The sequence below is a fragment of the Acipenser ruthenus genome, chromosome 41 (genome assembly GCF_902713425.1).
Source record: "Acipenser ruthenus chromosome 41, fAciRut3.2 maternal haplotype, whole genome shotgun sequence".
Classification (NCBI taxonomy): domain Eukaryota; kingdom Metazoa; phylum Chordata; class Actinopteri; order Acipenseriformes; family Acipenseridae; genus Acipenser; species Acipenser ruthenus.
This window is the reverse complement of record NC_081229.1, coordinates 9,165,382-9,178,724: the sequence shown is the minus strand read 5'-3', so window position 1 is coordinate 9,178,724 and position 13,343 is coordinate 9,165,382. Positions and strand designations below refer to the sequence as shown.

At 41.9% G+C, this 13,343-nt stretch overlaps 1 protein-coding gene and 1 long non-coding RNA gene across 2 annotated transcripts in view; both read right to left on the bottom strand.

Annotated features, from left to right (window-relative positions):
- Nucleotides 1-2,059: 2,059 nt before the first annotated feature.
- The window catches only part of LOC131709038 (zinc finger protein 184-like), a 110,700-nt gene continuing 99,416 nt past the window's right edge, over nt 2,060-13,343 (bottom strand). The window contains exons 6-9 of the mRNA XM_059010651.1: nt 12,218-12,486; nt 11,728-11,788; nt 8,000-8,504; nt 2,060-3,906 (exon numbers count right to left, since the gene is read on the bottom strand). Of these exons, the coding sequence (XP_058866634.1) occupies nt 2,861-3,906; nt 8,000-8,504; nt 11,728-11,788; nt 12,218-12,486 (1,881 nt within the window). The 3' untranslated portion in view covers nt 2,060-2,860. The remainder of the gene's footprint in view (nt 3,907-7,999; nt 8,505-11,727; nt 11,789-12,217; nt 12,487-13,343) is intronic.
- Nucleotides 10,806-12,491, bottom strand: LOC117970348 (uncharacterized). The gene is made up of 3 exons (XR_009311346.1): nt 12,218-12,491; nt 12,029-12,129; nt 10,806-11,788 (listed from the first exon to the last, which is right to left on the bottom strand). It is a non-coding gene; the product is annotated as an uncharacterized LOC117970348 (long non-coding RNA).

The following is a 13,343-nucleotide window of genomic DNA, read 5'->3' as shown; positions in this document are numbered from 1 at the left end:
GACTAGCAGACAATTGAAATATGACACCGCCGGTCTCCTCACAAACCAGCAGCTCTCGAGCAAGCTGTGATGTAGTAGCTTGCTCTCTCACTCACACACACACACACACACACACACACACACACACACACACAGCCTCAACTTAAATGATGCAGATAATCTTAGAATATATCACATTAAGCTTATTAATGGCAAAATTACTTTTAAAGAAATCCTAAAACATCAAGTTCCACTAAAAGTTATTTTACACGCAAAGTGTGCAAACTAAATAATTAACCGTTCAATTCTATGTGAATGTGTTACAATTAATTAATTTAGTTCCGTGAAAGGAAAATGCATGTCATATGCAGACAGGCTTAAGTAATTGCATCTATTCAGTCTTGAACAAAGAAAACTACGCGGTGATCTGATTCAAGCATTCAAAATCCTAAAAGGTATAGACAATGTCGACCCAGGGGACTTCTTTGACCTGAAAAAAGAAACAAGGACCAGGGGTCACAAATAGACATTAGATAAAGGGACATTCAGTCTGCTCTGTCCTCGTCGCTGAATTTTTTAGCTATGCAAGTACCAGGGCAGTTTCTTTTGGATACTGTGGTTGTAGGTTGAGGCGGCAGTGTGGTCCAGTGGTTAAAGAAAAGGGGTTTGTAACGAGGAGGTCCCCGGTTCAAATCTCACCTCAGCCACCGACTCATTGTGTGACCCTGAGCAAGTCACTGAACCTCCTTGTGCTCCGTCTTTCAGTTGAGACGTAGTTGTAAGTGACTCTGCAGCTGATGCATAGTTCACACACCCTAGTCTCTGTAAGTCGCCTTGGATAATGATGTCTGCTAAATAAACAAATAATAATAATAATAAGAGGTGTACAGCAGACCCAGACTGGTTTGTCTGATAAGTCTCTAAGTTTTACGGCTGTCCTCCAGCCGGGCCTCAGTCTCGTTGCTTGGGGTCGTTGACTCGCTTGCAGCTTGCTTCCTCCTCTTGGGTCAGTTTTCAGGCAGAGTCCCGTCTTGATTCTGTTTTTAAGCGTTTTAGTGTGTGCTAGTTGTGTTGTTGGCTTGCTAGATTGCTATTGGCTGCTGATCAGCGACGGTGCTACACTGATCGATGGTTTAATGCTGACCTGCCATATTACAGGAATTACGCACCAGCAGCAGTGAGCACTGAACGCTGTTCACCGTACCTGACCGTGTGTCACTGACGCTGGCATGCGTATCGGGTGGGCGTGCAGACCCAGTCCCAACAAAGCCTTATTTTTAAGGTAATATAGAAGTTCAGAACACACAGGAGATAGTATAGTAAAATCATACTGATCCCACAGCCTTGATGAATCAATCGTGGAGTCGTAACACAGACATCACACGGTTTGATGCATTGCGCACCATTCTGATGAAGAATTGTGTTTTATAAAATACTACTTCCCCCTGCAATGATGGTTTAGTACACTTCTTATCCTGTCCTAAACTGAAGCATCCCTGCACGCTCACCCCACCCATGAGCGAAGTGATGTCTCTTTTATACTGCTGCTAGAGAGCGTTTGATAACTGGTTTAAAAAGTTCTCCTGACAGGACATTTTATTTTATTTTTTTTGGAGTTCATTTTACTGTTTATATTACATTTACAAATAATTTTCTCAAAAGGAAGTTTTGAAAACTATTTTTCCTAAACAAAGGTTGGAACTACAATACCCATCAACAACCGGGAGGGTTCAGTGGGATCTGTTGTTCACGTGACCAGGCAGCAGCTCCCTCAGTGAATGAAAGGCTGAGACTGCCTTACACATTAACACTGTACACGGAGTCACTGTTTATAACGGGGCGACCGTGGCTCCCGGTAACCCTTTACTGCATAGAGCACACAGCAATAGTCTTCTGTTATCTCTTATTACACTGAACACTGCATCCAGATTTTAATAATGGTGCAATGAGCCTCCAGCATGAGTCAGTGCAGCTCCACTGCAACACATTCTAACTACTAATTACTTTCCCTGTGTTATGTGGCTCACTAGTGTGAGTTTCTGGAATGGGTTAATGCAGAACGATACACTCAATGCAAGAGTTTAATACTAATACTTTATTAAACTTGGAGAACAGCAAGCAATGCAGGAAGGTATTGAAATGCACATTGCTTACACATCCTGGTGATACAGAGCAGTGCAGTATTCTGTTCTTTCTTTAGCATGGTTTAGTATCCTGTTGTATATCAATCAAATCATCCAATCAGCACACACAAGGTTTAATTGAACAGTCAGGTCTCATTACAACTCAGGTTACACAATTTGGCTTTCTGTACCTAAGATCCGTACACATGCTTGCTACACTGCTATTACTCAGGGAAGTTCACAAGAGCAGCACAAATACAAGCATGGACAATGCACATTGCAAAGCTACACATCACGCAATATTCAGCAATTCATGTTATAATACAGCCATGGGACACTATCATTTTTCATTAGTTTTAGAATCATGATGAATGTACAAGACAAACCCTCCAGGCGGTTGTCCAGTAAGGACGGTGCAGTCTTGTCTCTGGGATGCTACATACCGGGGTCGGGATACTCGTTCCCATCCATGTATTTATTTTCAAGTCTATGCAGTTTAAATGCTAAACCCTGAAACTCATTCCCCACACTGAGTTATCAATTTCTCCTGACTCGTCCATCAGATGAGGTGCGGAATAGTTTCCTTTCTGCATATTCCCGCTCCCAGGCACTGACTGCATTGACAGCCTGAGTTAAACTGACAGCAGAGAAGCCTCTTGTGACGCGTCCGCATCTCCGCCCACTTTCTGACACAAAACAGTAATTGCAAGGTTAACATTTTTTCCCTCATGAGTGTAAAGTCCCATTGAACATGGTCTTTAAGGTTTCTCTCCTCTGTGGATTCGCTGGTGTGCTTTCATGGATACTGAATGCTTGAAACTCTTCCCACAGTCGGAACAGCAATACGGTTTCTCTCCTGTGTGAGTTCGCCGGTGGACAACAAGGCTGTTTGACCGACTGAAACTCTTCCCACAGTCAGAGCAGTGATAGGGTTTCTCTCCTGTGTGAATTCGCTGGTGTTTTTTCAGGGTTCCTGACAGACTGAAACTCTTCCCACAGTCAGAGCAGCGATAAGGTTTCACTCCTGTGTGAATTCGCTGGTGTGAAACAAGGCTGCCTGTCTTACTGAAACTCTTTCCACAGTCAGAACACTGATACGGTTTCTCTCCTGTGTGAATTCGTTGGTGTGAAACAAGGCTGTCTGACCGAGTGAAACTTTTCCCACAGTCGGAGCAGCAATATAGTTTCTCTCCTGTGTGAATTCGCTGGTGGACAACAAGGCTGTTTGACTGACTGAAACTCTTCCCACAGTCAGAACAGTGATATGGTTTCTCTCCTGTGTGACTTAGCTGGTGTTTTTTCAGGGTTCCTGAAACACTGAAACTCTTCCCACAGTCAGAGCAGCGATAAGGTTTGATTCCTGTGTGAATTCGCTGGTGTGAAGCAAGGCTGCTTGTCCTCCTGAAACTCTTCCCACAGTCACTGCAGCAAAATGGTTTCTCTCCTTTGTGAATTCGCTGGTGTGAAGCAAGGCTGTCTGACCGACTGAAACTCATCCCACAGTCAGAGCATCGATACGGTTTCTCTCCTCTGTGAATTCGCTGATGTAAAACAAAGTGTCCAGACTGAATGAAACTCTTCCCACAGTCAGAGCAGTGATACGGTTTCTCTCCTGTGTGAATTCGCTGGTGTGTCTTCAAGTTTCCTGACAGACTGAAACTCTTCCCACAATCAGAGCAGTGATACGGTTTCTCTCCTGTGTGAATGCTCCGTTTTAGTTTTAAATGCCCTAACCGGGTTAAACCTTTCCCACAGTCAGGATATTCTCCAGCGCCCGCCCTTGCTTTAGCTGCTGGACTGGAACCTGGAAAATAGGAACAGGAAAGAAAGTAAGAGGGACTGCTTGTAGGCTTCGGGCATGTGGCTAGGTGGTGGAGTGGATTAAAGCATGTGAATTTCAGCTGTGGGGTCTTGCACTGGGGTACACCAGATTAAAATAGTGAAGCTAAACTTAAAGCCTTCACTTTGTGTAAAAACCGTCAGCGAAACAGAGCGCTGGGATCAAAATCTGCCTTCAAAGTTCTCCTGTAATGTTTCAGGTTTATTTCCTTCAACACACGCTACACATACATATTTTTCAATAAAGTAAGTAGCATGGTTCTGAAAAATATAGCGTTACACGTCCCCATGTGTTGCTACCACTGTTTAAATAACTTACCTGTCATTTTTATTTTCATTGTCAACATCCTGACAACTTTTCACACTTATAAAACTTTAAAAAGTCTGTTTCAAAGCTCTTTTCACAATGTCCGCTCTAGTGCTCTGATAGTGTCAGGATTATTACCCACATTGTCAAACAGGAATAACGATCCATGACGTGGTGTGAAACAGAAAAACCAGAGCACTTTTTATAAATGTTATTAAATCTTCCTGCAGTGATTTAGGAGGACAGATCTGAAACCCCAGTGCACTGCCTTTTACAATACAGGTTTTTATTTTGAATACAACCTACACTATTCTATTTTATTTTTATATACAAGCCTGTTGTTATCTCTACTGGACCTGGCAGACATCAATTCCTTTGTTTTGTACAAGGAATGCACCGGGCAAAATATCAGTAGGAGAGATTTCATCTTGAAGCGAGCCACAGTGCTTCGGTAGAAGCATTTCTATCAGAAAATTGCAAAGCAGCAGCTCAAGCAGGGTTCTGTGCAGCACCAAGAGACACACACCCAAGAGAAAACATGTTACTTTCACTTTAAATTAAAAAAATACTTTTGTTTTACAGTTTTGTACGTACATATACCTGTTTACACTCTAGTTTCTTTTGAAATGTTTATTTTATTATAGTTTTTCATTTTTTGAAGTAGTGCTTTATATGTGGCAAGTTAGAAATTGTTCATTTAAATACGGTGTTTCAGTTGTGCAGATGTTTTACATGATGTGCTTGAATACAACTTTCGAATTGTATCTGACAGTGTGTCTTTCATTTTAACATTGATGATGTTTAAAATGTATAACCGAGTATAACCACTGCAGTTCTAGTGTTAACAGACTTTAGAGTTATAAGCGTAGAAAGTTGTCAGGATGTGAACAACGAAAAGAAATCACAGGTACGTTATTTAAACACGTGGGGACGGGTATCTCTATATTACAGGTACGTTATTTAAACAGTTGTAGCAGCACGTGGGGACGTGTCACTCTATATTACAGGTACGTTATTTAAACAGTTGTAGCAGCACGTGGGGACGGGTATCTCTATATTACAGGTACGTTATTTAAACAGTTGTAGCAGCACGTGGGGACGGGTATCTCTATATTACAGGTACGTTATTTAAACAGTTGTAGCAGCACGTGGGGACGTGTCACTCTATATTACAGGTACGTTATTTAAACAGTTGTAGCAGCACGTGGGGACGGGTATCGCTATATTACAGGTACGTTATTTAAACAGTTGTAGCAGCACGTGGGGACGGGTATCGCTATATTACAGGTACGTTATTTAAACAGTTGTAGCAGCACGTGGGGGCGTGTCACTCTATATTACAGGTACGTTATTTAAACAGTTGTAGCAGCACGTGGGGACGTGTCACTCTATATTACAGGTACGTTATTTAAACAGTTGTAGCAGCACGTGGGGACGGGTATCACTATATTACAGGTACGTTATTTAAACAGTTGTAGCAGCACGTGGAGACGGGTATCTCTATATTACAGGTACGTTATTTAAACAGTTGTAGCAGCACGTGGGGACGTGTCACTCTATATTACAGGTACGTTATTTAAACAGTTGTAGCAGCACGTGGGGACGGGTGTCACTATATTACAGGTACGTTATTTAAACAGTTGTAGCAGCACGTGGGGACGTGTATCGCTATATTACAGGTACGTTATTTAAACAGTTGTAGCAGCACGTGGGGACGGGTATCACTATATTACAGGTACGTTATTTAAACAGTTGTAGCAGCACGTGGGGACGGGTATCGCTATATTACAGGTACGTTATTTAAACAGTTGTAGCAGCACGTGGGGACGGGTATCACTATATTACAGGTACGTTATTTAAACAGTTGTAGCAGCACGTGGGGACGGGTCACTCTATATTACAGGTACGTTATTTAAACAGTTGTAGCAGCACGTGGGGACGTGTCACTCTATATTACAGGTACGTTATTTAAACAGTTGTAGCAGCACGTGGGGACGGGTATCGCTATATTACAGGTACGTTATTTAAACAGTTGTAGCAGCACGTGGGGACGGGTATCACTATATTACAGGTACGTTATTTAAACAGTTGTAGCAGCACGTGGGGACGGGTCACTCTATATTACAGGTACGTTATTTAAACAGTTGTAGCAGCACGTGGGGACGTGTCACTCTATATTACAGGTACGTTATTTAAACAGTTGTAGCAGCACGTGGGGGCGTGTCACTCTATATTACAGGTACGTTATTTAAACAGTTGTAGCAGCACGTGGGGACGGGTATCGCTATATTACAGGTACGTTATTTAAACAGTTGTAGCAGCACGTGGGGACGGGTATCTCTATATTACAGGTACGTTATTTAAACAGTTGTAGCAGCACGTGGGGACGGGTATCACTATATTACAGGTACGTTATTTAAACAGTTGTAGCAGCACGTGGGGGCGTGTCACTCTATATTACAGGTACGTTATTTAAACAGTTGTAGCAGCACGTGGGGACGTGTCACTCTATATTACAGGTACGTTATTTAAACAGTTGTAGCAGCACGTGGGGACGGGTATCTCTATATTACAGGTACGTTATTTAAACAGTTGTAGCAGCACGTGGGGACGTGTATCGCTATATTACAGGTACGTTATTTAAACAGTTGTAGCAGCACGTGGGGACGGGTATCGCTATATTACAGGTACGTTATTTAAACAGTTGTAGCAGCACGTGGGGACGGGTATCGCTATATTACAGGTACGTTATTTAAACAGTTGTAGCAGCACGTGGGGACGGGTATCGCTATATTACAGGTACGTTATTTAAACAGTTGTAGCAGCACGTGGGGGCGTGTCACTCTATATTACAGGTACGTTATTTAAACAGTTGTAGCAGCACGTGGAGACGTGTCACTCTATATTACAGGTACGTTATTTAAACAGTTGTAGCAGCACGTGGGGACGTGTCACTCTATATTACAGGTACGTTATTTAAACAGTTGTAGCAGCACGTGGGGGCGTGTCACTCTATATTACAGGTACGTTATTTAAACAGTTGTAGCAGCACGTGGGGACGGGTATCGCTATATTACAGGTACGTTATTTAAACAGTTGTAGCAGCACGTGGGGACGTGTGAGATCCCCTGTGTGAGCTGCCCTGTGTGAGAGCTGCCCTGTGTGAGAGCTGCCCTGTGTGAGAGCTGCCCTGTGTGAGATCCCCTGTGTGAGAGCTGCCTTGTGTGAGAGCTGCCCTGTGTGAGAGCTGCCCTGTGTGAGATCCCCTGTGTGAGCTCCCCTGTGTGAGAGCTGCCCTGTGTGAGCTCCTCTGTGTGAGCTCCTCTGTGTGAGAGCTCCCCTGTGGTTGGGAGTTCCACGCTGCCTCGGCAGTGTGGAACTTCATGGTAAATATTGTGATAATGAGAAAGTTAATATCGTGACATCCCTAGACTGATTCTGATGAAACCAAGCCCTGTGATCAAAATCTGACTTCAACGTTCTCCTGGTCTATTCCCTCAAGCACATGCTGCAATTATATATTTTTCAATAGCATTACATTATACATTTACAATAATAGCCATATATTTTTTACACTGAACATTTACATGTTATAGTCGGTTCTTTAGTTATTCTCCCCCCCGCCCCCCCGAGCAATGGCAACATTATATCTGTATCTGAAGCTCATCAGTAGTGCTCCCTCCCTCTCAAGCACACTGTGGATATCACACAATCTAGAATGACAATGTCACAGCTACTGGGAGTCACTCACCTGCTAGACTGCATTCTGAATGGGAGCGCCCGTCTTCCTTTCCACCTCCTTGCATGCTGTTGGGAGAGCCTTCCTCTCCAGCGCCTTGCTCTCTCACACAGATTCTCTCCAGCACCACGCTACACTCCCGCAAGCGTACAGGCTCCAGCTCAGGGATGTTTGGTTTGAAGTCCTCGGATTCTTCCTTCACTGGTTCCATGTGGTCAAACTCTACTTCAGGGGGCTCCTGTTTAATACGGACAGTTTCCAGAACCTCTTCTTGTTTCACAGGAAGGGATTCTTCCATCTGGGGGATCTCCAATTCATTGTGCTCAGCTTTAATGTCAGAGACCTCTGGCTGGCTGCTGTCACATTGCATCTCACAGAGCTCCTGTTTAATGGGGAGGGAAGCCAGCCCAGAGAACTCCACTCTAATGGGGACAAGTTCAAGTTCAGGGAACTCCTCTTTAATCTGGACAGATTCCATCTTCACACTGTCCATGGCAGCACGCGGGATTCTGTTTAGTAGCTGCTGAAAAACAAATGCATGTATTTATTTAAATACTGGGTTACGAAGGCCATTCAAGGGGCCGACAAAAATAGCAGGAGTGGCTTTAATATTGAAGGAAAAGAATTTCTTCTAATCAGTGGTAAAAGTGGGGCAGTATAAGCCAGTATATATACTGGTAAGGAAAAAAAAAGGCAGTATTGCATACCAGCAAACGAAAAACAATCAAGGGGGGAAAAAATAACATAAATGTTTTACTGCCACAAAACACCCTGCCCGGACCTCAGCAGTTGTGAACAAAACAAACTTTGACTTCAGTGTCTCTGCATGGAGCCGGTATGTTTCACCTCAGGTCATGCCCATGTTCTCCAGAAGCATTTCCCTTGTGCGTCACTGTGCCCACACATTTTATGAAGGGCTTGTGTGTTGGAAATCAGACCAGTCAAATCCTAATACGTTTCGTGTTGAATTTAATCTATTTTTGTGTGCTAGTTTAAGGATGGTAATGTGTTATGAATAATTCGTGTTCATTCATTTGGTTAGCCTGCTGTTTGGAGTGTGTAAAGCAGTCTTTCTTTACTGTACGTCTTCACTGTTGAAAGTGACGTGCCTTCCCATTGGACACACACACCAATGACGTCATATTATAATGATCACACTGTTTGCACCCGGGCTTTCTACCTGCTAATCGGCTGTTGAAGTTCTGATCACAGGTCGTGTGTTACTGTAACTCCCGCTTGTGATCTTCATACACACAGTGTGTGCCAATTTATTTTTTAAACTAAAAAAAAAAGAGGTCTTGCCCACATTTAAATGTTATTTCTTGAAACTTTTTCACTCAATAGTGGCTGCTACACCCGACGCTCAGCGCCCTATACTGAAAGATAAGACGCAGTAATGTTTTGAACTATATTTCATAAATAAATTCACAATGTATGTGTTTTCCTCACTTTATTGTTGTTTAAATGACCCAATTAAAGCTTACCGAGCAAAACTTTGACAACATTTCTGGTAATAAAAAACAGAAAATCCTCGAATTATAATTCCTGTTTGTATGTAATGCGTGGGTAGGGATGTGTGATTTATGACAGCTGAGCAGTTTTACTGACTCGCTCGTAAATGTTGCGTCAAAAACTGTCACATTGATTAATTTTGTGCCTAAATACATTGTTCCAGCTACAAATTCACCAGAGAAGTACAACACGCGGGTGGTAAATACAGTAAAATACTGTAATATATTAAACATGAAAAACACCGTTACCTGATTGCTTATTCGTGTCCCCGGTGTATTTTAGTTGAATTGTTACATTTTAAATTGTCTTGTTGATGACGTCATGCCTGTTCATTTAGCAAACAAAGAGCCTGACACACGCGCGCGCGCGTCACAAACAAATAAACTTAAATTTAAACAAAATGTAACTTACTTTTATCGTCCACGCCTTGCAAAAGCATTTAAATAAAAACCCGTATAATGTCGATTTTTAACCTTACGATGGATTACTGCTGTCGTTCTTTTCTCTTTTTTTAATGAAGCTCTTGTCGTTACATTCCTCTGTCAGAAGCGAGCAGCAGTTGCTGGCAACATTCTGCAACTTCCGGAAAGTCAGTCGGAGAGGGTCGAAAGCGTATTTCAAAATAAAAGTCTCAAATAATCTGCTAAAAAAATGCCTTACTGTATTTATCTTTATTTTTGTCTATATTGCTTATTGTATTTCTATTTGTTTATGTTGCTTATTTTATTTATATTTGTTTATATTTCTATTCTATTATATATTTTGTATGTAAAAATCTATCATGTGTATATTTCAACCATTCCTGGTCTATGCATCAACGCTGCCAGGATTGTGTCAGTGCTCAGGGAGGTCATACCCGATACTAACTTTGTAATGTTTTCATTTTGACAGCGTGTCACGTTTCATACTGAAAACTTATCAAGATTCTTTGATCTGGTTTTTTTGTTCACATTTTCTGTGATTTTGCTTGAAATCTCTCTTTAAAATATTGGATTAAATCCATTAGACCCGAGTGTTGCATTTATTTTGTGCATCACTATATATATATATATATATATATATATATATATATATATATATATATATATATATATATATATATATATATACAGTGCCTTGCAAAAGTATTCAGACCCCTGACCAATTCTCTCATATTACTGAATTACAAATGGTACATTGAAATTTCGTTTTGTTTGATATTTTATTTTAAAACACTGAAACTCAAAATCAATTATTGTAAGGTGACATTGGTTTTATATTGGGAAATATTTTTAAGAAAAATAAAAAACTGAAATATCTTGCTTGCATAAGTATTCAACCCCCACACATTAATATTTGGTAGTGCCACCTTTCGCTGCAATAACAGCTTTAAGTCTTTTGGGGTAAGTATGTACCAGCTTTGCACACAGTGTCGGAGTGATTTTGGCCCATTCTTCTTGGCAGATTTGCTCCAGGTTGTTCAGGTTGGTTGGACGACGCTTGTGGACCGCAATTTTCAAATAGTGCCACAGATTCTCAGTGGGATTGAGATCAGGACCTTGACTGGGCCACTGTAGGACATTCACCTTTTTGTTCTTGAGCCACTCCAATGTTGCTTTGGCCTTGTGCTTGGGATATATTACTGATAAGCATTTTTATTGATGGCATTTACCATGAAAAACATAACAAGAAAAACAAATAGCACAACAAATGTAAAAGCTCTAGAATTAAAGGATGATCAAATATATCTCCTGTTATTGTTAAGTATTGGATTTTTTTTCTGATGAAACGAATGTGTGCAGTTTAACTTTTGTATCACAAAAACACAAGTTAACATGAATGTTTTTATTATAAAAAAATATTACATAGTAATCCAATCAATTAATTTATTTTAGCATTAATTATAATTAACGACATTTCAACCGACATAAATCTTTGTTAATACAATATCTGAGTACAAAGAATTTAAAAAATGTATGTTATACTTACAAAGTGGAACCGTCTGCAATTACTATTCGACATCTTCTCACTCTGTCCTCTTGTCACCTCAGCCCACGAGTAAGGATCTCGTCTCTGTGGTGGTGCAGCTGGCGTCCCTCTCACCACCAGCCGTGGGGTCACTCTGCGGAATGCACGTCTGGGTGCAGCAGGGGTGGTCTTGATCCCCTGTGGAACTTTCAGCTGAAGTAAGCTGCACTCCAGATCAGTTGGGCAAAGATGGGCATTCCATGGTCATCACTTAGATGCACCCCGTCACGGCACCACAGGTCAGAGCTCCTTGCAGGGAAGTGATCTACAGTGGAGAGGTACCTGTAGGAAGAGTTAAACAGGTTTTAATGGACAGTACTAATATCATGCTAATATCAGAGCTGTCACAAAAAAGCATGATCTAGTGATTGAACCGATAAACCACCAAGAGAAAGTGGGTAGCTGGGTATAATCCAAACAACAAAACCATGAAGAAAAAAAAATATTATCAATAATAACCATAATTGCTAATTGGTGTGGGTTATTTAAAACGTCAAAAATATTCACATTGCTCCTCCATACCTTACATTCATGCTGGCTGCAGCTCGATGGTACTCTTCTAGCAACATGTCTTGATACGGGAACTCCACTGTCAGCCGGTTTGGAAAATCAATTACCACTACCTTTTAAAAACAGAATAATAACATTGTATGTATGTATTTATTTATTTTAAAAAAATGGATTAATAAAATAAAGTGTTCAATTTATGACCTTATTCCAGTGCCCTGGGCTGAAGGGATAAGGCTGGCAAACTCCTTCCCTGCTTGTTGGATGTTTTTTTTCGAGAGGTTGTTCCCTGGTGCAATAAGACACACCAGGTCCGGCTCTTCAGGCAGGGTTTCGTTCAGCACCTCTTTACGGAGTGCAGCTGCACAAGCGCCTGGAGTGCTGCTGTATCCAAAGAGCAGGTCACCCTCGAGCATCTGAATGTAGCCATCTACCAGCCTCCTCACATGCGAGTCGCCAAAAACCAAAACAAACTAAAAAAAAGAACACAGAATGGCCAGATCATTTTATTTTAAAACAATTTCTAAATACAAAAATGAATTGATAGATTATGCTCGTTCTTTACAAACCTTTGAGTTCTTTCCTGCATTCTCAGGGAAAGCTGTCTTGTGGTAGTGGCTGCTGATCTCGGCCACATGCTGGTCTTGTGCCGTTTACCATACGGCTGATGAATATCCATAGCTAAAGTACAGAAAAAGTTAGTTCTTTATTAGTAGCATTAATTATACAATGCAAAAATGGGTGGATAAAAAGAAAATAAATAATAAAATAAATTTGATGTACAAATTTGTGTAGACTACTAACTCCCTCCTGGCTGGCCTCCCTGCGTCCGCCACCCGTCTGCTCCAGCTCATCCAGAACTCCGCTGCCCTCCTGGTGTTCTCTCTCCCTCACTTCTCCCATGCTACTCCACTACTCCGCTCGCTCCACTGGCTCCCGATCACCGCTCGCATCCAGTTCAAGTACTAGCCTACAGATGCCTTGACCAGACTGCACCCAGCTACCTCCAGACCCTCATCTCTCCCTACACCCCCACTCGACCTCTCCGCTCCGCCTGCACTAGAAGACTGGCTCTACCTCCTCTACGCTACCCTGCCTCCAGAGCCTGCTCCTTCTCCACCCTCGCTCCACAGTGGTGGAATGACCTTCCTACAGATGTCAGGACTGCCCAGTCCCTGACCACATTCCAGCACCTCCTTAAGACTCACCTCTTCAGACAGCACCTGTAGAACACCTCTGTTTTTCACCTGGGACACTATCACCCTTCCTTAAATGCGCTTTATTTGCTCTTATCTGCCCCCTATTTTACTGCATTTAATCCTGTACTTCA